Genomic DNA, 23,894 nt, shown 5'->3' with positions numbered 1-23,894 from the left:
CTACAGATGCTCACCTTCTCACCAGACTTCATCTGCACAACGAACAAAACAGGAGTTCAAGACAACCAGCCCTTCCAACGTACCTGGCAAGGGGTGACAATAGTGCTGGGGTCATGCAGATTATGGGCTAATAGAAAAAAAACCCCAGCACTAAGTAGAACTTCTGGTTGCTTCAATTTCCACCTGGGCAAGTGCCTTCAAGAAGTTTCCACCCCAGGAAAAGTAACGATTTCTCGGTTTTTTTAGTACAGCAATAATTCTCTGCTCCATTTCCACAAGAGCTACTTCTCTTTAGTAACAGCCATAAACCCTGATCCGTACCAGAAATCGCTGCCTTGCCTGCACCCGCTTCATTTCAGGATGAAAGCCACAAAGGTGAGAGTTTCCCAACTGAAGTCGTGAGACTGGCCTCAAAAATAGCATCACGTTAACTCCAGGAGTCAGGCAAAAGCCTGACATGGAATTTAGTTTATATGAACTCTTTGAATCAAACAACTTCACTTTTTACCATCTCTAGTAAGACTGAGTAGCAATAGAAAAAAAATCTTTCAAATGCAGTAAAAAGAAAAAGTTCTGAGCAAGATTCTGGACTTTTAAAGCACTTTTTTTAGTGCTTTTAATTTGAGTCAGAACATCCTTAAAGTCATAGCAAGAGTTTTTCCTCCCTTTTCCAAAGAAGGCGGAAACAGCACAGTGATCCAAAGAGGAGAAGGGTTCATGTTCTGTCACAGAGGACAATTTAGTCCCAGTATCTTTATAACCCTTGGCTGTAAGAACACCGGTGGGGTCTAGGAGCGGGCGCTTACCGCAGTCACACGCCCAGTCACGGCGGGGGAAACGGGTGCAGCCGGGTGCCGCTGTCCTGGCTCTGGTTCCTCTCTGGCTGGTTTCACCATTCCCTGTAGCGTCGGGGGACGATGGTCTCCCACCTTCCCAAAAAGGCCAGTGCAGAGGGGCAGGGCTGCCATTCCTCAATCCACAGACAACGCAGCTGCTCGTAACATGTATTTATTTATGTAATTAATTAATTTACGATGCCGGAATCACTTGAAGCCTAGCTGTGTGTACAGAAGGTACTTTCAAAAGCCAGAGCCTCCCTGATTTCTATCTGGAGAAGAGCTGTACGACGTGTTTTTACAAAGCTAATCTGCGTTTATGCTGCAGCCGGCGTATCTGGGACAACCTGGGATCAGGCAGCTGGTTGTTCCGCCGCTGCCGCGCACCCAGGCGATGCCCAGCTCCCGGAGCAGTTAATCCCGGGAACGTCAGCAGCTCACGCAGGAATATTTAATGCTTTCTTCTTTTTATCCCAGCTGGGACTGCTCATTCAGCCCTCAACGCCACAAAACGTTTAGGGGCTGGAAAAGGAAGGTTTTAAACCAGAGGAGAGCAACAAAACCAAATGCACCCAACTTCCTGGTGCGTGGCGAGTACGGGGGTTGCCGATGGCTCCTTCGCACAGACACAGAATAATTAGTTCTGTACGTTCCTTCCCCTGGAGAAGCCAGCAGCAGGATTTTGGGGTAAGAGGACAGGAATAGGGGTACCCTGGAAGCAGCGTCAGGGATGCTGCCGTAAGGGACACGCTGGATAACACCTCGGTGTTCTACGGGAGACGAGCGGAGCTGGCTGGGATATTACCTGCAAATTGGCTGCTTAAAATAATAAATAGCAGGTTGCTTTGTAACCTCGGCTGTGCACAACACGTTCATTTGTGATCCAAAGCTCTGATTTAAAGGAGGAAGAAAGGATCCTCGCCTGCCTGCAGATAAACTTAAGTAAATAACGTTTGCCATCAACTCCAAATGAAGAATGACAGTTAAATTTTATAATCATCTTCACGGCTCCAGGACTGACTTTATATTTTCTCAGGCTCATGACCCAGAGGTTGCCATGGCAACGAGGAAATCCTACCTTATCAGCCTCTTACATTTACATTCCTTACGGCTGCTTCCCTTTATGAATTAAATCCATCACGGTCTTCTATTCTCCAAATAAGAAGTTCTTAGGATTATCTCGCAGAAACAAGGATCAAATGCTTTGATTGAAACACTATGCAAAAGCTAATTCACTGGTGGTTTTCTTTAAGGGAAGATTGACTGTGCTACAAATAAATGGCTCCCATCCAAGTCTGCAGTTGGCAGCCTCTCACAAGGAAAAAAAAAGTTGGGAGAGCAAACACGGATTTTGCAGTATGTTCATGTTGGTTGAAAACATTTCTACATCTGGACGACGAGGAGAGTATCTGCCTGGCTGAGAGGACTGCAGATGAAGAGCTGCCAGGGCACCGGCAAGGTCACGGTCAGCACGTGCTTATGTGCAATTATAACCACGTTATTCTAATCTATAGGCACTCGCACCTATGCAAACCCTCCCTCCTGGGCTCAGGGCTGCTCTCGGGTGGAGCGGTGCTGAGCCCCAACCCAGCCCCACCGTTCTTCAAGCAGACCTTCTGCTTCGCTTTGTTGTCTCCTGCACCTTGCCTGGTTTATGTGGGTTTATTAAAAGGTGTTTAAGAATTATCCAGCTGTCTTCTCAGGCGTGCAGGCAACGAATCCCTGAAACCCAATTTGCAGCCAGCCTGGCTCTGGGGCTCAGCGTGCACCGGCCGGGGCAGCATGCACGCACCTGGCCCCAAGCTCACCGAGGGCATCCCACCTCCTGCCCCCTTCCCACCAGCCACCCAACTTCTGTATTTATATTTTCTATTCTGTATACAGAAAACAGTGCTCCAGAGAAAGAAATCTAAATAAAGCACCAAGGAAACGGATGTCCATCAAGCGCAGGATGAACACCGGACAGTTACCAGAGCCCGTACATTCGAGCAGCAGCACCAAGCAACACCAATGTCACTGCGTCCCTACTTGTCCCACAGCTGCTGAGACAACCGGCCTGGAGATCTGTGCAGCTGCACTTGTGTTCAAAGACAAGATGTCACCAGGAAACAGCCCAAACTCTCGTTGAGCAGATTTAGGGGAGGGGGGTGAGACCATTTCATTGTACAAATTTGATTTCTCCGCGTTCAACAGGCCAGAGTCAGAGCAGAGGGAAGTATTCAGACCGAGCAGCAGCAACGACGCTCATCTCTGCCCTACCCAACACAGCGTTAAAATAAACTTTAAATCCCCAAACGTTTTCTGCAGGAGTCTTTTGATTAACAGAACTCTTACAAACTGAAATGAATTTCATAAAGGCAACGCTACAGTTAGAGACCCACAGGCATCAGGAGTTTAATTTAGTTAATGTACTTTTTATTCATTATTGGTCCTCCACAAGAAGCTGATCACCAACTCGTAGAGTGCATTGCTTAATTATCCATGCTGCACTCCTTCAAATGAGAACTATTTAAGCTGCCTGTCAATACGGCGCGCAGGGCAGGGGCGGTGATCGATCGATGCAGCGAGAGCAATGCAGCTGGAATGCCAAAGACCGACGGCAGCAGCACCACACTGCTGCTGTGGGGTCTGCACAAAGCCAAACGATCAGAAACCCATCTCAAAGACCTGAAATCCTTTCTGTTTCCAGCGATACCATCTCCTGTGTTTGCAGATGGTGAGCAGACTCCAAAACTCTTCTCGCATGCACTGTGCATCTTGGGTTCAGTGCAAACAGCTTCTGAACACCTTGTGTGGGCAGCTTTAAGCCAGACGTACGCACGGTATTTTGTTTTATCTCTTTCCTCCATATTGCTGTAGGGAGGACAATGGAAATGTGGATTCCAGTCACCTGCTGGCTCCCTCAGTCCCCCAGGAAAGGCGCGTTGGAAGCAGAACTGCTCCCTCGAGAGCATCGTTTACACGCACGTACCTAACGAAGCCGAGGTTTCGCACAGCACACGTTTGCACCGGTATCGCCTCAAAGCCAGCAACTCAATAAACACAACGCACGGTCCCTTGGCCACAAAAGAATGCAGATCAAAGCTGCATTTACAGGGAGAAAAAGCCCTAGGAAGCTGGAGGACTGACCAGGGAGGCCACTCTGTAGAGATCTCTCCAGACCGAAACACCGACATCTTCATCTGCTCCTGGGTTTGACTGTCTTTTCCTTCCCTTCTCACTCACAGAAGCGATGCTGCATTTCAGGGAGAGCTGTTCCCACCTGAGGGGTGGCTGAGGACCTGGACTATTGGAGCCATGTCCTCAGGGATGGAGCACAATGACCTGCCGGAGGTCTGAGACGAGGGAGGCTCGAGCCCGGACAATACAGCACGTGGGCTCTGCTCCGCTGCTTCCAGGGCAGAGCTTCGTTGACGCGCCTTTACTGAAATATTCAAAGTCAGCGGATCAATAATTCATTCGATAATATGATAAAAGGTAAATCCACTGCTCCAAGTCAAAGCTTAAACAAACGCTGCTCCAGTCACAGCCCCGCGAGGTCTCGCCAGTTTCAAGGTGCTCAGTGCGCTGGGGAAAGGCAGGAAGACCCAGTCGAAGGGACGAATCCATCCCTGCTCAGAAACTTCCCCATCCCCGTTGGAACGGAAACTACTCACAGTCATGACTGAAGGCAGAAGCCCTTCGCAAAGGGACACTAATTCAATGTTAAGTAACATAAGTCAATATTCTTGTTTCCCCTTTCATCCTTTCAGCCAATATAAACTAATACAAATGATAATGACACGTCACCCGTGACCTCTCCAATACGCTCCTTCTGTTAGCAGGCTAATATTTATTCTCCCCTTCAAGCAGATGACTCAGGTTGAGTGGAAATTTACTTTGGGCAAAGGAACACCTAAACTGCATTACCACCATCCTTCTAAGGTGCCAAAAGCAGCAGAAGCAGGTTTAATGTCCCATTTTAAGCTGCTATGCTGGGATTTTCCATAGGAACGGAAGGCTTTGCTGTAGGCTGTAACCCAAGCATGTGGAGCAGGAACAGGGAAAGCCGATTTCAAGGGGATCGGATCAGCTTTAGAACCATTTCTGGACCGTTGACGGAAGGTGTGGCAGAGCTGGAAATACAGAGGGCATTGCAGCAACCGGACACTGAATTCCCAGACTTGCAAGAGGCAAACGTAGCCTGCGCTTTCTTGGTCTCCTCATCCACCTCAAGCCATTTAGGAGAGTTTAAAAGGATAAGTATCTACATAGAAAATGTATCTGCATTCACAAATACCTCACTGGCACAATAAGCACCAACCGTGAGACGCGTGTGAAAGGGAAAATCAAGTGTCCCCGCCTTCTCCAACATCCACCGACTATCACGAACCCTTTTGCAAAGCCCGTAGCCACAATAGCGGCTTGTTCTTCGCACAAAAGGCCACAACAGCGCACAAGAAACCCTGCTGATACTTAAAAGGCATGGATCCAAGGTCAGCCAGGCTCAGAGCCAAGGCTCCAGCAATAACCCATCAGATCTGTTTTGAAGTGGGGAAAGGAAAAGACCTTTTAATTGTAGAGGTCTAGAAGTATTTAATATTAATTTAAAGTTCACCTTGAAACGCGAGCTTTCTTCAGACCTTCAGCAGGGTGCAGAGGGTTGGAGAGACGGCTGCCAGAAAGGTGGAAGGCTTTTCCCCAACACAGCTGCATGATAATCAACATTAGAACAGAAAGGTGACACAAGTGACATGCCAAAGCCAGCCATCCTTACGACATCCCACTTGAAGCTCCAACAAGTCTGCTCGTGCCTTCAAACCCCGCCCATCCATTCCCACAACGAGCGTCAAAACTGCACCTGAAGATCTACACATCCGACCAAAATAGTTGCTGTGGGAGAGACTTTGTTCGTAAATGAAGCGAGAAAGTTCATTAAATGATAAAAATTCCAACCATGCCACCGGGATGCAAATTGTGTTCATACCCAGAGCCGACATCTTAAACAGTTTAATTTAGGTAAAGCTCTTGGCTGCGTTGGGCGTCTGCAACAGAAACAGACGCCTTGAATCATTTCAAAGTATGCTCCTGTCAGAAACGTCCTTTCTGACACCAAAATCAATTTCCTTCTTTACTAACTACTCTTCCAAAAACAGAACAAGAAAAGTCGCCTCAATTTTACCTTTTGCAAGTTGTACAACACGTGCTCTTCAGCTTGAAGGAAGATGACGATGGCAACGCAACATGAGGGTAATTAGTGCTGTTTTGATAGAGCGATTGGCAATGAGAACGAACCTGATGTGTCATCACTACAGAGATCTACACAACCTTTGAGGAGCCCCGTGCACGAGGCAGACAGGCCGCTTGCCCCTCTTTGCACTGGTGTTTCTGCACCTCACCCTCCCTTCATGGAGCTCTGCCTGAGCAAACTCAATGTACAGGCTCTGAGTTATTTCATGCTGAGGGTCAAACGAACACCTCAGCAGCTCCAAAGACCTTGCTGTGCATATTTAAGCAGGTCTTGTAAATCAGGCCTTTTCAGTCCGTTTGCAAAGCCCATTAAAACAAAAGGCACCACCACATCGCCACGCAGCCGGTAGAAGAAATTCTTCAGCGACTTTAAACATGGGGCTGCCTGGGTGCTCCATTCCCCTCTTCCACCTCTAAACCGACACCAAGAAAACCCGTTCCTTGCTCTGCCAGAGGACTCTGCTGAACATGGAAGCCCTCTCCTGCCCAGACCACTGTGGAGGGAAGGAATCGTCCAAGGCGCTGCTTTTCCTCCTGGGCTGTCGTTAATACCAAACAGCACGCTGCACCTAGTTAGGTCATTTAGTTGGGCACCCAGGACCTCATCCCCTGAGCCAAGCAGCCTCCTCTTCAGCTTTGTGCTTTAGGAAATCTGAAGCCTGTCCCAATCCCATCTCTCCCACACTTTCCCTCACCTTTGCTCCCATCCCGACCTCTTGGGTAAAAGTACTTTAACACAAAGAAATACCACCCAGGAACGCAGCTTTCGTGTGGCAAACCTAACACTGAAACATCACAAGAGCAACCTGGGAGGTCTTCGTTAGGGACAATGAGCCTTCCCAACTCCAGCCCTTCTCTCATGATAGAAAATCTGCTCACAAGCACCACAAAGAGCCAAGAGTAACAAATAACAAGGTATTGGGTCATCCCCAAAACATGGGAGGCTCCTGAAAGCACTTGCCTACTAATGACAGCCTTGGCATCATCGCTCTCGTGGCTTCAGCGACCCCTCACTGATCCTCATCCATGGGCAACGTGTCTCTCACTGGCTGCATCCATCCATGCTTTAAAAAACTCAGTTAGTTTAAATCTGGCCCCTGAACACACAAAAATATTTTCAAGACTGCCTACCTACAAAGGACCACACCAGACTTTACAGACAACAGTTGGGTGTGCACCCAAACATGCAAACACATCAACATCTCCTCCTGTGTTTGTTTTTTCAACACATACAAAAGAAAAACCTGCAGCGGTTTGTGTTCTAAAAGGAAAACATGAAGAGGAAAAGCAAACTCGAGACAAGCAAAGCTGCAAGAACACAGACCAAACAAGCTGACACTCCTGAGAAGCGGATGGAGAGGTTCACAACAGAGCGAAGCATCAGCTGGCCGAGGGCATCTGCGCGTTGCAGGAACGCGGCCGGGGAAAAGGGGCCGGCGGTGGCCGGAAGCACCAGCGTTCACCATCATATTTTATGTTTATTTTTCCTGGTCTGCCCAGTTCCCACTGGGCAGAAGGCTAATGATGGCACTTCATCACCAGCAGCGCCGGGTATTTGCATCCATCCTGCGAGCGTGACAGCTGTGTCACCGAGTCCCCAACCATCTCCACCGCCCGAGCCAACCGGCTGGTGCGAAGCCGCAGGACGGAGTGCCCTGCAGTCATTAGTCACCAAGCTCTTTCATTAACAAACTGCCCTTAATTACAGCGGTAATTGCAAAATTATTTCATAGCAGCAATTATTCTTCTCAGCCCAATCCAGGCTATTTAAGTGGGACATTGTCTCCAAAAATGGCATCGAGCCAACTCATCTACAATCAAGACTTTGCCTTAATTGTGTTGCACGGCTCCAAAATGATGCACCCAAAATGGCAGCTCTGGGGGACAGAGCCTGGGCATGGGACACCACGTCCCCTTCGGGCGACCACCTTGTGACCAGAGCTAACGAGGACACAGCTCGTTAAACGAGCAGAAAGGTCAAGAAGGGACAGAGGCCCTTCAAAACCCAAATTTAAAGCTTTCTTGTGTAACTGCTGATTTTCAAAGCTCACGATTTAATGCGCGATCCCGGGTCTCCTCCTAACAGCACGAGATCGAGACAGCTGTGTTAAAAACTCCTCATACATCATCCTTACAACAACCTCACAGCCAGAAAGTGAATCTATTTCATTTTGATCATTTCAAATACTCCATTAATGAGAAAAATTGAGGCATATTAGTCAGTGATGTAAAATATTGTGCCAGTGCAAGTTCAGTGCCAGGTTGCCAGCAATTCACATCTCCGATGGTGTCGGGGGCAAGAACAGGGGAAGGTTACGACACGGCAGTGGGAAAAACCGCGTCTCGAGTTCAGCGCCTGGCCCTCCGTGCCAAGAGCTGCAGACCGGCCAGATTTGCTCCATTAATTCCAAGCTCTTCCTTCTTTCTGCTACTTTTTAACATCCTCTGGAGTAAATGTGGCCCCTGCAAGTGCGCAGAGAAGCTCCCGGCAGAGAAAATGTCAAGCAAAGTTAATCAACCTGCCACGAATTCGGTTCTTCTTGGGTTGCTGAGTCCAGTGCCCAGACGGCAGCTGTGTTACAACACATCCTCAATGTCTGACCCTGTTCACGTACGTAAACGTTGGAATAACACAATCTTTGATGCTCTGGGTGTTCCTGATCCGCAAAGACTGGAGTTGGCTGCAAAACTTCTGAGTTTTCGGTTGGGTTTCTTGGCCGTGTTTGTGTTAACACAGCAATCTCAGCAGGTTGGTAATTCCTACGGCAAGGTGTCTCTAAATACTGAGAGCTGGGGTTTGTTTTTTTTTTTTGATTCTGGATCGTTTTGGAAATTCTAAGGTAATTTATTTGTCAATTTTACTAGAAGATCGCGTCAAAGACTCACCTCTGCTCAGGGTAGGTAATAAATCAAGACTATTTCCCTGAAGAACTTTGTAGTCAAACGTTGTGGGTGAACTTGAAGGGGAAGCAGACGCCTCAGCTCTTCCATACGGGCAGCTGAGCCGCATGTGGCAGCTGTTTGTCCAACGTCCCCAAAGCCCCTTGGCCAAACAGGGCCAAAACCATTGGCACCCGCTTCACAAAACGCTGCAGAAAGCAAAGAGGTGCTGATGCCCAAATGATGGTCCAACTGATGACAGACATCTACAGACACACGTTCCCCAAGATCTCAAATATCGCAAATTACAACACGCTCACGACCGTGGTGTTACTGCACTTCTCAGTCAAACCAGAGACACTCAATAATCACCCAGAAAAGCACCATCTGTTATGCCTTATTGCTTAATTAAACTAAAATACAGAACTCCTTAATTCTCTCAGCTCATAAAGATAAAGGTCATCGCACAGCTTTACTGTCAGGTATCCTGTATATAAAATGCGGAGGCTGGAATTTCTTTTGCCCAGTCCTCACTCTGACACTGCACCACCCGCCCGACACTAAGACACAATTCCAGCAGCGTGACACCGGATTGACAGTGTGATTTTTGGACTGACAACTAGAGCAAATGGGCTGCAAAGCCCCAGGCATCGCTCACACCTTCGGTACGAGCGTCTTGGTGGTGGGGCTCAACCAGGCTATGGTGGGCACCCCCTCCCTGCTGTCCAGACCCCTCCTTACTCTGGCTCCAAGCATCTGGAGAACGTGGGTCCAAAGACTTGGAACACCAGGACCAAAGACTGTGCCGACCCACAACATCCTGACTAAAACCTCTGGCCCAGGCTACCCCGCTGGTTGTTTTCCCATCGATGTGTAACTGCAACGCCAACGTTTGAAAGTTCCCAAACCCTTGAGTGTGCCACATCCTCCAAGTCCTCTGTGCAGGGACATCCCAAACACAAATCTGTTGCATTGAAAAACTATCCCAACATTCACATTAAAACATAATAAAACACATAAAAAATTCCCGCGCACCCAAACGGGAGCGACCATTCAAGCACCGTGGTGGAGGCGGGCGGAAACGAGCCGAGCTGCTCACCATTTCAGGAATGAAATGGGAACTGAAAGGTTCCCTGCATGGAAGTCACAAAGGAGTCATCTGCACTTTCTTTTTCTGCTGTGTTCATGTGCAGATAAAAGGGAAACAGAACCATAAATACGCAACACGACTCAAACCGCATGGCTTGCCCCAACCCAAGCCAAGCCTCGCCCGGGTGCCTCCAGCACGACCCTGCTGCCGACACCACCGCCCTCCCCGTGTCCTGCTCAGCTCCCTTGTTACAGTCAGAGAGGACAGGTCCTGCGTGCCCCTCCTCTCACCATGTCTGTGTACAAAGGGATTTCTAGCCCTTGGCTCCTCTGAAGCCCCCAGTTCTCTTTTCCCACTCGCCTGCCGCCTCCTCCAGCCGGAGCTCGCCCAACGCTCTGCTCTCCCCAAAGCTGCTCATTCCCCAAACCTCCCAGCACCATTAGTGTTCTCCTCGGAAATATCTGCTTTGTCTTTCAACCATGAACCCCAGCGGAAGCCTCACTAATGCCAACCCAAATTCAATTACCGGCTTGTCAGCTTTTCTGCGTTTTCTTTTTGAGGCTTGGGTTGCGAGAAAAGGTGAATTAAAACCTGTCTAATAGGTAAGAAGTCTTCAAACTGCCAGGGCACCTTCCAGGAGCACAGCCGAGTGCTTTACGCAGCAATGGAGACTGATGAGATGCTTCACAGAGCTCCTCTGAAAGATGAGGGCTCACAGATGCTACTGGGTGATTATATATATATTTTTTTTCTTGCTTTCTGCTTCCTGTAGGTGGAGGCAAACTCCTTGCTGAAAGGAGGACAGACAGAAAGCCAAGTGAGAGGTACCTGCAGCAGCTGCGAGAGCAGTGCTGGCACATCCCTCTTGCACCGAGGACTTCTCCTGCAGAAGAACGTCCTCACCAGTGCTGCCCCAGCTGTGCTAAAGCAATTCAGCTGCAGCCCCACGCACAATGCTTAACAGACCCCAACCAGGCAGCTACCCCCAAGCACCCGCTGCACAAGACCTTAAATGGTCTCACAAGCTCACAGACCATCACACCACCTGGGCAGATGCAGTTTGCCTGCTCACCCCATGGCCAATAACATGTTTCACCTCCCTGAGGTCTTCAAGACCCGATGAGTACTGCCCCAGCGGTGTCCTGGCCTCACTCCTGCTGTCCCCAGCATGGATGGCTTTTGGCAGCAGAGATGCCCCATCCACCAGCCCCATACTCCTCCCAGGCAGAGCTGCACCAGAGCAGCAACACTTGGGGACAACAGACTGATGCTTAACAGCCAAGGCTCAGACACGTGGCTGTTGCCAAATCCCTGGGACCGAAGGCTTCCTCCCCTCCGAGCTATTAATCTGGCTACGAGTGCAACTCCAGCACTCTAACAAGCTGCCTAACCTTGCCCTTCTTCTCCACCCAGGCTTTAAAATTTAAAGCTCCAGCTAGCTCAACATGAAGAGATGAGCAAGAACATCACACTGCTCTCAGTGTAGGTGCAGTGCTTTATATCTTCATTAATATTTCAGTTTCTCCCATCTCCTCCTCCTCCTCCTGCAACTGTCCTCGTTTTATTTATATCTGCAGGGCACCACCACTCATACTTCTTCCCAGTTCTTGTTTGCTTGGAGAAACGCTCCCTGCCATGTGGGACTGCCAGCTCCCGAGGAAGGCAGCCCTGCCCCTGTACCTGGGGTAAGACCCCGTTACGACATGTACCACGGAGCGGGACGGGGTTCGGGCTCACCAGCCACTCTGCCTTGAGCACCCACCCAGGCTGGTGCCTCGCTCCCAGCTCCAGGGAGAGACTGCTTCCCTCCCAGCACTGCCTCTGTTTTCTGGCACAGGGAAAACTCCAAACCAGCAGCACTGCCGAGGCCTCCAGAGATGCTTTAATGCCACTGAGAAGTCAATGACATTCAAGGTGCAAGACGAGGAATACGCCGGCCGAGCGCAGGTCGCTGTGGTAAGACCGAGGGAGGGTTGAGTCATCCCCATGGACGCACGTCAAGGTGTATGGGACAGACTGAGCTCTCCGAGCCCCATGGTCAGTCGATACTTTCCTGACTTGATTATGAAGAAAATTAAATTATACAAATATTTCACTAAATATCTTTTTAGGCCTATTAATATTAATATCAATTCCGCCTCTTATGCGCCTGGCATTTAAAAATCCATTTCAAAATCTCAAACTAATTTAACATTTACATCTAGAATACAAATTAGCAAGCAAGACTCCCCGCTCTCTATTTTGCCTGGCACCCATTTCTGCCCAGTTAGTCTTAGATGTCACTCGGTGACACTTAAAGAAGATGAATATTAAAAGCATGCTCTCGCCTGCAAATGTTTTACAGCGTTCTGGCCACTGAATTTGTTTAAAGCTGCAATTATACTGAACAAACACTCCCTGGAAGACCCAAGAATTCTATTCATCTGCACGTCACCACATAAACTAGCACACCGATAGGGTTTCAAATTAATATTCAGCATTCCACACTGATGAAAATAAATGGTGTTACGCACGGGCAGGGACGCCTTTGCTTTTCTGTACGTATCAGGTTCAACCTTTGAGGGACTCGGTAAGAGATGTCCTACCACCTGGTTTGCATGCGATAGCCTCTCCTTCCCTCCTCCTCGACTGAACTGCCTCAGACTCACACGCGTTTCTTTTATTTATTCTATGAGGCACTTTCCCTGCAACCGCCTGATGAGACACGCAGCTTATTTTTCTGATGGTCACCATCCAGAAGCAGAGAATAAAAGAAAAAAAATATCTTTTCTGAGCCAGCTATCCAACAAATGAAAGATGAACAGTAAATTAGTATAGTTTAAAAACTGGTGCATCAAGAACGACAACTGGAAGAGACTCCTCACACCGCCCGGCCTTCCAGTCGCCTTTCCCAGTCTCTCTTGGAAGAGAGTCGGTCAATATTCCCCAGCTGGAGCCACCACAATATTTCCAGGTAATGTAATTTTCTCTCTCATTTTTAAGCAGTTCTTGTTCGCCGTGGCACAGAGCTGCTGCTCTCCAGCACACTCAGCACCTCCCCAGAACACGCAGAGGATTAGAGCTGCTCCCCCCGCCCCGCGCTCCTCGTTTATTTACAGAACCTTCATTAACAAGGCAGTTTAATGCCAATCCCCCAGCCTCGCGCGGGCTCCTCCCTCCAGGTATCATCAATTCCGAGTTAATATCCTGCCAGTCTGTTTTCTAGTCGGGATAATAAGATCCAGTCTCCAGCCAATTTGGAGTACTATAGGATAGAAATATCCACTTTTACTGGGGTTTAGATAAGCAGTTGCTTAGGGAGCACCGCAAAACATGCAAGTGTCAAAAAAATTTCTCTTGGGGTTCACAAGAAACCCATCTCCCAGGGGAGACAATAAAAGAAAATCACAGAATAGTAGGGTAGGGGTTGGAAGGGACCTCTGGAGATCATCTAGTCCAACCCCCCAAATATACAGCTCTGTCTCGCCCACAGCACCAGGGCAGTCACGAAGAGCAAATTGGGGACCAAAAATGGGCTCCACAACTGCTCAGCAGCCGCCGATCCCTTCCAAGAAGAAAAGCCAGCTCACGGCATTACTCTAAGCTGCCTGCTCTTCCCAAATAAAACAGTGGCAAAAAACCGCTGCGACTGGCCGAGCTCCTTCCCCATCTCCCTGGTCCTGGGGACACAAGAGCCGCAGACCCGACCGAGGTGCTCCTCAGACCTCAGCCCCATTGTGCCGTACTTCATCCTCAGCATCTTCCTCTGCTTCTCGGGAAACCTCACGCAGCTCTAGTGCTCAGGCTTCTTCCCTCTCATCTCCGATGACTCATAAACTCGTATCAAAATATTTTCTTTATAGCTGGCAAAATCTGAAGCCAACTTCCTTCCCTCTCACAAACGAAAGTGGAAGCGCCAGAGGCGCAGTCAGGGAGCCACAAGTGTCAGTTCTGCATTTCAACCCAGTCAGTCGCTCCTTCCTCATCCATCTCGCCAACTCAAAGGGTCACACGATGCGTTTTGAAGGGCAATACCCAATTAACATCATGCTACATAAAACTTCATTTCATGCAGAAAAAAAGTGCACATCAGCAAACCTCCTGGCCCTCACACTGATATTGCCTGGCTCAAAATCAAGCCAGAAGAACACAAACAGTCATAAGCACCAGCACCTTGGCAAACACGGAAAGGAGCTGAGCGGGAGAGCAGGGAGCCAGACCAGGATGCAGGGACAGGGTTTATTCCCATCAGCATTGCTGGCATTGCTTAAGATGTTGCTCTGCAGCTCCAGGCCAAGTAATTTCAGTTCCTGGATCTCCTTTCTGCTGTCCCCATCCGTATCGATGAGCCAACAGCCAGTTACGGAAAGCTCATCTCCGTGTGTGACTTGTGCTTTAAACCAAACATCGTTATCCTTTGGAGCCAGCAAACACATAGCTAAAAAAGACTGCACTCAAAAAGACACTCAAAGCACACTTTGCTATTTGCTTTATATAAGGAGACATCCCAAAGGCTGGGCTGTGCCAGCCTACGTGTGTCCCAGAACCGCTGCGCGAGCGTCACCGAAGCCCTCGCTGCCTGCATCCCCACAGACACGCACCCCGTGCCCCGCCGGGGCCGGCAGCCACGCTCCCCGTGCCGAGCATCCTGTGGATGGGGGATTGGACTAGATGATCTTTTGAGGTCCCTTCCAATCCCTAATATTCTGTGATTCTGTGATGAATTCACAGCTCCTTTGCACGGCAAGAACAACAGTGATGCTTCTCTCTTGGGTTATCTGCTCCTCCTCTGTCAACTACATGGCAACAAAAAGCTGCCGACAAAGTTCGTCCACCGAGTTTCACTTTATGGCACCAACGAATCAGAAAACAACTCTCTATCTTCATGTCAAGTTAAATGTTTCAATATCTAACTCAATGTTCCCAATCTAAAAATTTATGAATTCAGTGAGAGGCCCATGTAATATCTTCACTTTATATCCATCTACTAAGGAAAGAAATTACACCAGCCATTTGTCTTGACCGTCAGTCCAAAGATAAGTAACAACTGAAATAACTTTAACTTACCTCAAGAACTCTGGTGACCGTAAAAAATAGCTGCATGTGCAGGTTCTACGGTGCTATAATAGAAGATTACTTTAATTTGATTCCTCGGGAACAAAGTTAATAGAGGACCTAAAAAACAGTGCCAATTTATCATATCAGAGAGCCACTGCTCTGCTCAAGCTCGTTATCAGCAGAATAGCTGAAGGACGTATCAATTGTGCAAAAGCATTTACAGACATCATAATTTTCTTCTAAATAGTAACAAAAGGAAGATCAGGGCTGGGGAAATCCAGCTTTTGATCCTAATTTGAAACACCACATATATCATGCTTGTTTCAAAAGCCAAGAGAAATGCCATTATTTAAGGAAAACTTCTTTCAGCCACATCACCCGAAATGTTTTTGCCGAGTAGCGGCGTGACATTTGCTGTAGGTGACAGAGGAACTCGCCCCTAACGTCCCCACAAACCCAGCGTTCCTTCCCTTGAAGATTCCTCCCGCTTGTCCCAACAGCTGCTGGGAAGACGGTTTGCTCCCCAAGGAACTCGCTGGCACCCGGCATGTCCTGCACTCCGGCAGGACGGCTTCGTGCCAGCCCCGATGGCAGCCTGCGCCTGGCCTCGCCTTCGCGCCCTGTCACCGTCACGGCTTTGGCACGGGCGCGCTTCATTCCGAGACAGACGCCTGCAAGTTCAAGTGGCTGCAGAAGGAGAAAACAGGACAGCGAGTCTCATCTTTCAGCTGCATAGCTAAGCCTAATAATAGAAACGCAGGCTTGCCATCTAAGCAGCGTTTTAACACTCAAGAGGGCTTAATTTCACAACCGATGGGGCTATTTAATCCTGAGATGTCACCAATTTCTCCTTATTAGAAATGCAAACCAACTGGTGCCAGATGAAAGGCTGGAGAACAATGGACAATCAAGTCGCGCCGGGATGGGAGCTGGGAGGAGCGGAGATACCGGCTGTTTGCTGGACTGATGGTGCTGGTCAGCTGCGGGAACAATTCCTCGGGGCCTCTTTGGAAAGGGCTGGCCAGCTGGGAACAAAACCTTTCACAAGGCTCCCTGCCACACAGCGAGATGACCAAACTCACTCGCATCATCTCAAGACACACACGCTTCACTTTTTGGTGGTACAAGGGCGAGGTTGGGGATCCCACTTCACCCATCTCCCCTGTTTAGCTGCCCATTTCCAGGCCTGGTCAAAGCAGCCATTATCTCTTTATTTAGAGCAGAACTTGCAAGTATCAAGGGTCAATTTGCTCTTCAATGCAAAGACAAGAGTTCAAGTAAGATTCTGAGGCTCAACCACCTTAAAAAATTCCTTCCCCCAAGGGTTCAGGTTTGGATAACTGTCATAACTTCACAAAAGAATTCATCTCTGCTCAACCAACCATCCGTGGGACTAAATTAGCCGGGGAACAGCTGAGGAGGGCTTCTCAGAGTAGCCAGTGAAAACCAGTATGCATGCCATCTGTCAAAGCCTTAGTGAAGCACCATGACCAGTTAGGAAAGGTCCCAAGATCGGTGGCTCCATCCTGTACTGAGACACACAGAAAAAAACACCTCTCTGAAGTACAAACAAACCAGGAGTCCCAAGTGTGACCGACGAGCAGAGAGTGGGGAGCAGCCCGAGGAGGGGACGTGCTTGGTCCACAGATTCACATCTAGAAAGGACTGAAGACGACCTCAAGAGTCCCATCTACAACTGGCACCCTTCCCAAACAGCCTGCTAATGAATATAGCGAGAAATCGTTAGCTCACGTGGATGGAAGCCCGGAGCAGACTGCAATGCTCCCCACTGGGCTGCAGCGAGCTGTTGGTGCTCAGTGGCTACCCAGGCTGGCAGTGGGCTAGTGACGGGACAGCTGTGCTGCGCTTCTGCCAAGGGCCTGCCTCATAAAAAAATGAGGCTTTTTGTCAGCATCACTTTGCAAAACTTCACATCTGAAGCAGAAACCAAGGGCAAAACTAATCAAAAGGATGCAGACGCTACGCCTGGAACGGGTAGTGTGGGGGGAAGGAGGAACGGGGGCTTCGCTCACTGCTAAATTTAGTCTGATTTTCATCTGCCTTGAAAGTGTCAGCACTCAGCAAGGAACAGAACAAGGTTAAAGAATGTGAAGTTGAAAGCGGATGTCTCGGTGTTTATCTACAAAAGCAGCACAACTTTCAACGGCATCATCCCAAGCGAGCGCGAAGCGACTCGAAATGGCAAATTTGCATAAGAAATCTCCACGTTCCCCCGGCTCCGAGTGAGCCTCTGCCAGGGCGTCAGCGACCCACAGCCTCCCGGCTTCTGCTGCTGAGTACTACCAGCAAGTCTTCTCCTCGGTGATGCCCTCCCGATGCCTGTGATGCATCATCACCCATCAGACGGGTGACTGAACCATCTGATGGCAGTGACCACCCAGTGTGGTCCAAAGTCACGCGGCCACCGAAACTTGGTCCCCGTAAGCTCCTCACCGCCGCGCTTCCACACGCTGACACTGCGGATCCAAGTACACTTGATGGGGACTTGGGAAAGCTTTGCTCCACATCTTCTGTCAGAGTATACTGCATATGGCTACTATTTTCTCCACAGCGTGTTTCATATCACCACCTGATAGAAACCCAAAAATCCCACATAAAATCTGTGGACAGGCTTTAAGTCGTGGTGAACTACCAAGTATCATCTCAAAAAGAAATCTTGGGGGATTTGGCAAAGCACGAAGAGAACTACCGGGAATCAAAACAGGCTCGTGACTCATCTGTGGCATATAACTAGAGCAAGGCACCCTGTGAAAGTGAAATGGATCCTAGGGCCTTAATGAGCTTCACTCAAGATAAGAATACCAGCACTACTTCTCCTGGAAAAATTATACTGGCTGCAATAAAGTTGTCCAAATAAAGAGATTTCTAGTGGTATCAATAAGTTTTACAAGTTTGTTAATAAAGACCACGAATTACCAGGCTGAAACCTGCCACTGACTAATCAAATTTAATACTCCTTTTCCTCCTACGGACACAAGATGAATTATCAATTCCTCTACACCACGATTAGTTCAGAAGCGTTCTCCAACACCATGGAAGATGGGATCTGCAGAACTTCCCATCAGCAGCTCCCACGGAGGGCAGTCACCATGGCTGAACCTTTGGGCAAGCCTAGAGAGCCAAATCTCAGGCCATGGCACCGAGGAGCCCATGACACCAATTTTAAATGTACAGTTGGATCTACAGCAAAAAGCCGATGTAAGTCCCAAGGGCCGAGAAGAAATACCTCCTCACACATATTTAAACTCTGCACCCGATGGCTGAGAAGTCTTCAGGCTGTGGAGGCCGTTTTATTTCAGCCTCTAAGGAACATCCTGACGTTGTAATGCCAGCACTAACCATGGCAGGCAGATCTGCCCCAGCAGCTGCTATGGGGCCAGCTATTCACGGGGACCTCTGAGGCTGGGGAGGGATGAGGCGGGAAACTGCTATCCAGACACTTCTTAAAAAAAATTGAATGAGGAAAGATCTCTTTCACCAAGACCACGTTGTAAGAAAGCCATCAGATGACCAAGTTCAGGACGGCCCGAACTACAGCCTCAGCACTGGCGTTCGTTTGCAGTGTATTAGATGAAAAGGACCATGCTAATGTGACATTTTACTATCACGAAGAAAACCCAATACTAAAATTAGAACATAGATCAGGCACAAATATCCTTCCAGACATGCAATCAGCTTTGCTTTCCACGTATCCTCCTTCACGCACCAAGCGCTTATATTAAATTCTATTATGTGTTTGTTAACTGCAAGCATCGCTCCTTTCGAACTTCAGCAGAGGTGCTGGAGCACTTCCAGCACTGCAAGAGACATTAGGTTCACTGCAGATACAGCAAGGTGATTAGAGCGCTTGGAAATATTCCTTTAAAATCAAGATTGAAAGATAAATCCTTTAGAGTCTGGGATATTTATCTCAATGCGTTCCAACCGCAAGGCACTGTGGGGAAAGAAGAATGACTTTAAATGCAGCATCAGCTCATAAAAGCAATAGTGTCTGCACCAAAAATAACACTGCAAGGCAAAGGGCTGTTTGGTAAGCAGCAAACAGCCTTAAGTAGAGACTGCACGGATCTAAACTTTTAATTAATCCAGCCAACTTGAGCCAAGCTCTAGAAAATGTTTATCCAAAGGCAGACAAATCCACCCAGAGCCAACCGCAACCACGCTCTCTGCCACCATCTCCGCTTCTGAGCTTAGGAGGCAACGTGCACCTGCCCAAAAGTTGAGTCCTGGTGTCTGAGGAATCAAAAGGAGCCGTATCCTCCAAAATCAAGAGCCGTTCAGCTGACCTGCAGAGCGTCTCTGCAGTGGGGGAAAAAGCCCATAAATCCAGCTGAAACTTCAAGGCTACAGCGCGGAGATACCGAACCCAATACAAACACAAACCCTGAATCAATAGCAACCAAACAGAAACGGGCCACAACAGGCTTTGCAAATTAAACAGCGCGTTTAATGGCATATCAGAACCTCACGCATTAATAATTAGCATTTTCTTTGTTCCCAATTCAATGAATTTATATCATCCTTCAACACTGTTTAGCCACAGCAAATAAAACCCAAGGAAGTCACATTACTTCTTCCAATCCATACGGAATGATCTGGATGTTCACGTTCAAATGTGCTATCATGGATTAGCTGAAGGCAATTACTTGACTTGCTGAATTCTTTTACAATGAATTAAAAAGAGAACTCAAGCCTGTTCTAATAAGAAAAATGAAATCCCATTAGCTGCGTCTCCGATGTATATTAACATTTCTTTTGTTTAGAAAGGTTAATATCCCCCAAATAAAGGAGCACAGACTGCCTGTTAAAATAATTACATCATGACATTTCGGAAAGGTTGGCAGATAGACATGGTTTCCAGCAAAGAAACAAACAAAATAAGCAGGCTTTCAAAAAAAACTATCCAGAGTTAAAATATGCAAGGCATCGGTGACTCGGACCATAAGGAAGTTTCCTTCTTGCTTGAAAGGAAACACTTTTGGATCCCTACACCCATGACACAAGACCAGAGGTTGTTCCAGTCCTGTGGTTTGGGGAGGCTGGATCTTCAGCAATTCCTTCCAAAGCTCAACATCCACAGGTTTCCTGTAGAAGTACACGAGACACAAGAAGAGAACACTGGGCGACGTGCTCCTGCTTCCTAGAGAAGCTCCCGTGGTCCCCTCAGCACAAGCGAAATGCTCGGCAATTAGAAACCCACAAACATTTCAAACACTGCGACTCGAGGAACTCCCCTTTGAGAGGGAGGAAGCATCGCCGACCGCGGCTTCGTGCAGGGACACGACGTTGCACGGGCACCACAAACACCTTGTGAAATCCCACCCCTCATGGCTCCATCTGTACTGGAAGGGCTGCTCAGTAATCTTCCCACTACTTGCTTAACAAATTCCTACCGAGGAGAGTAAAGGAGTGTGCTGCTCTGTTCTCTGGGATCACACATGGTTGCAGCAAACAGGGAACCCTCCCCGTCCTCCTCCCCTCTCCTTTCAGGGGATCTAACGGATTCGCCCCGGGCCGCCTCTCAAATCAGCTCTGGCTTTAACGCCATTTGTGGATTCTTGCAGAAAGCAGTTCTCTTCATTGCATGAAATATTTGCATATTTTAAAGTGTTTGAAAAGCAACAAATGTTACAGTTTCCAAATGATTTTGGAACATGCACATATAATTAGCCCTGTCTAACAAATCTGCTCCTGACTGCAGCAGTAAACAACCAAATTTATGCCAAAACCTGTTTCAGAGACATCAAATGTCAAGCTCTGACTCCTGTTCTAACGCCCCAGCTGAAGCCTGGCAGGTAATATTTTCTTGGGGCTTATTTGCTTTGACTAAGCTGTGTGAAAGAACAAGATGCCCTTAATTCAGCAAGTTCTTCCGCACAGTGAAATGCACCAAAATTTTAGTTCACGTAGTCTACTACAGTTCCATTTTGGTTTGCAGTGGTTCAAAGACCACACCGGCGCTACCAAAACCGCACCAAACATTCCTAAGAGCCACCACAAGCCTCAGGGTCTGTTCTTTGGGCACCAGCACCAGGGTAGGAAGCAAATGGTGATCCATATATTGCCATAAGGTCACCTAAGCGATCAAATTTTAAATCTACTTACGATTACAGTGGTTAGCAACTGACTTGAAGACAAACGTGTTTATGAGACCTCCAGTTGAGGTCCTGCTCCTACTCGGTAGCACCTCAAGGCGTTTGAACGCAAGCTGCTCTCCTCCCACACAGAAGATGCGTGATGATGGCCAAGCCCTTCAACATATTGTGCAGCCACAGAGGTGTCCGTGCTGCACGAGCACTAACTGCAATAAATGATGGTAACACAACTCAAACTGTGACAGCCTCCAAACTAGAGACAACCAAACAGCTTCAGCGAAGAGGAGTTCATCACTCACAAAAAGCCAATAATGCTCAACAGCTTCCTTGCTCGTCATCCTGCAAGGAGAGGAGAGTCTTGGTAGCAGGTCACCCACAACACAGACAGAAAACCAAACCCTACATCTAACTTCAGCAATGTGTTCTGGGCAACTCCAAGCCGAGCAGAAACACTCTGCTCCCAGGGCTGGATGCTGCGGAAAAGGGAAGACCGATCAGCCAGGTGAGAAGAGCTTCCCAAGGCAGAGCCAAAAACGGGGCTCCAGGAAGCCTCCTTGCAGAAGGTGACGCATGGGGTGAGTGGAGAGCGCAGTCCTCAGCCACCTTCCCATTCGGTTTCGAAACCAGGAGAGAGAAAATTGGATTTTTGCAGAAGTCTGTTCCACATGAGAGCATTATACCAAAACACAAAACTCTGAGGATGTTTAATCCTGATGATGAGAATCAATCTTTTCTTATTGCCTCTTCCATGGGATGGGAAGAAAGGCTGCCTTCATCCCAAAAAGGTCATGTTTGCATTTCGGGTAAACACAACACTTTGTTTTTTTCCTCTCCACCCAATATGCTCAAGTGAGTCACATCTGGCTGACTTGCCAAAAAGATAGTGAAAGTTTGAGGAAATGGTGTTCCACAGATGTTACTGACTAAAAATAGCCTTCCCACAAATGATAACAATTTTCCAGCTCAGTGGCCAAATATACCGCTCAAAGGCACGTATTGCCCACAGAGATTCATTGCAGATGGCAAGTCAAGCAACTTCTTTCTTCTCCTATTAAAACTTTTCTCTCCTACCGTCTTTTGCGAGCGTAACCAAATTAAATCACTCCAGAACTTCAAATCCCACTTGAAAACCTACTCTAGAACTTCATCCCATCTCATAATCCTCCTCCTGAATATCCTCCTCAGGAGCAACCCTTTCCCAAACGGATGGGACAGACAGTTGGACTTGATGATCCTGAAGGCCTTTTCCAACCAAAACCAATCTACATGATCCTCCTGCGTGGAGCAAGGCCACAGGTTTGCAGAAGCTCTGGATAAATTATTCATCTCAGTTGATTCTCATCTGGAAGGAGAGGTGGGATGCGATCCAGGCAGCGCTTACCGGGAATTCAGCAGCGATGACAGAGTACTGCAAGTCCAGCTTTCTGTGCGGTTCTCCTCAGCCTGAAGTAAACTCTGTCCCTGGCACACATGACCTCAAAGGAAATATTGCTACTGTTTCATCGCATCTCAGACCTATCTGTCAGAAATAGAAAAAAATATATGACGCTCCCTAATCTTCAGCTTCCAAAGGAATAATTTTTGAATCAGCTACCTGTAATAAAAACACTTGTTCTCCTCCAAATGAATCAGTAGAAGAAAAGTGCAGATTTTGCATCTCTGGGTAGTATCTTTCAAAGCAGTGTCACTTAACAGGGACACAAAAAATAATCACATTATAGCGTCAACCAATAAATAGTGGAGGAGTAAAGCACAGACAAAGCAATTTCTGCAAACTCTGCCAGGATTGCTTCTGCAGTTATTGATAGCAGACAAACGGTCTGCGAGTCACATCAGACTGGCAAAAACAGGAAAAATACCTTCCGGAAAAAATTCTCTAAAACGAATACTGATCTCCCATCGCCATCTAACTTAAAACTCGGCAGAGGATAAAAATACTTCAAAACCCAAGGCATTTACTGTTGAAAATTCTTTACGTTCCATGACTAAACCATAAGCGCTACGGTGGTATTTCAATCTCAGATTCTGCTGATCTTCACAAACCGAGCCGTGCCGATGCGGCGCGTGCAGGCAGCAGAAGCCCTGACTGAACACCGTCTCCCTCAGAAGATAAAGTATCTGAGGGGCAATTCACCAGCTCTTAAAAAGGCAAGAGCGATGACCTCAATCCCCTCAGGAACGCTGTCCCCCTAAAACACCTTCAAACAGTGAGGAAGAGGGATGCTGCAGGAATCCATCATCCCCCGCCGGAGCAGCCAGACACAGTGCTGAGCCTGCTGCGCTCCTGTCTGAACTCATCCCGCGTTCCCAGCCATCCCTGTCCTCCGGAGCAGCTGCTCTTGTTGAGACACCCAGCACACACTGATCCGGATCTGGGTGGGAAAGGTGAGGTCTCTCCTGCTCCTGGTCCCTGCCACACTCCCCGGATGGTGGGTGCAGCAGCCGGACCCCCACGCTCCTTCTCCGTCCGTCCATCCTTGCTGCTTGCAGCAGGACTGTGACTAGGTGGGTTTGCTTCTTCACACCAAGAGTCCAGAAGCAGATGCTGCAGTTATCACACAGCCACAAAACCAAGTCAACTCTGCTCCCTTTTGTTTTCTTCTCAGGAGAGAAGGGGGAATGAGCTGCAAACTGACAACAAAACTCAACTGCACCACGACCACCGAGAAGACCAAAACCTGAACAGAAGGGATTTTTTACTCAACA

The 23,894-nt window shown here is 48.2% G+C and overlaps 1 protein-coding gene across 1 annotated transcript in view; it reads right to left on the bottom strand.

Annotated features, from left to right (window-relative positions):
• The window catches only part of CADM1 (cell adhesion molecule 1), an 83,977-nt gene extending 68,248 nt beyond the window's left edge, over positions 1–15,729 (bottom strand). Inside the window, exon 1 of the mRNA XM_029085075.1 lies at positions 15,451–15,729. Within this exon, the coding sequence (XP_028940908.1) occupies positions 15,451–15,729 (279 nt within the window). The remainder of the gene's footprint in view (positions 1–15,450) is intronic.
• Positions 15,730–23,894: the final 8,165 nt, after the last annotated feature.

Source organism: Antrostomus carolinensis, unplaced genomic scaffold, assembly GCF_000700745.2.
Source record: "Antrostomus carolinensis isolate BGI_N321 unplaced genomic scaffold, ASM70074v2 scaffold8125, whole genome shotgun sequence".
NCBI lineage: Eukaryota > Metazoa > Chordata > Aves > Caprimulgiformes > Caprimulgidae > Antrostomus > Antrostomus carolinensis.
Note: the sequence above shows the minus strand (reverse complement) of the source record. Positions and strands in the feature narration are given on the sequence as shown.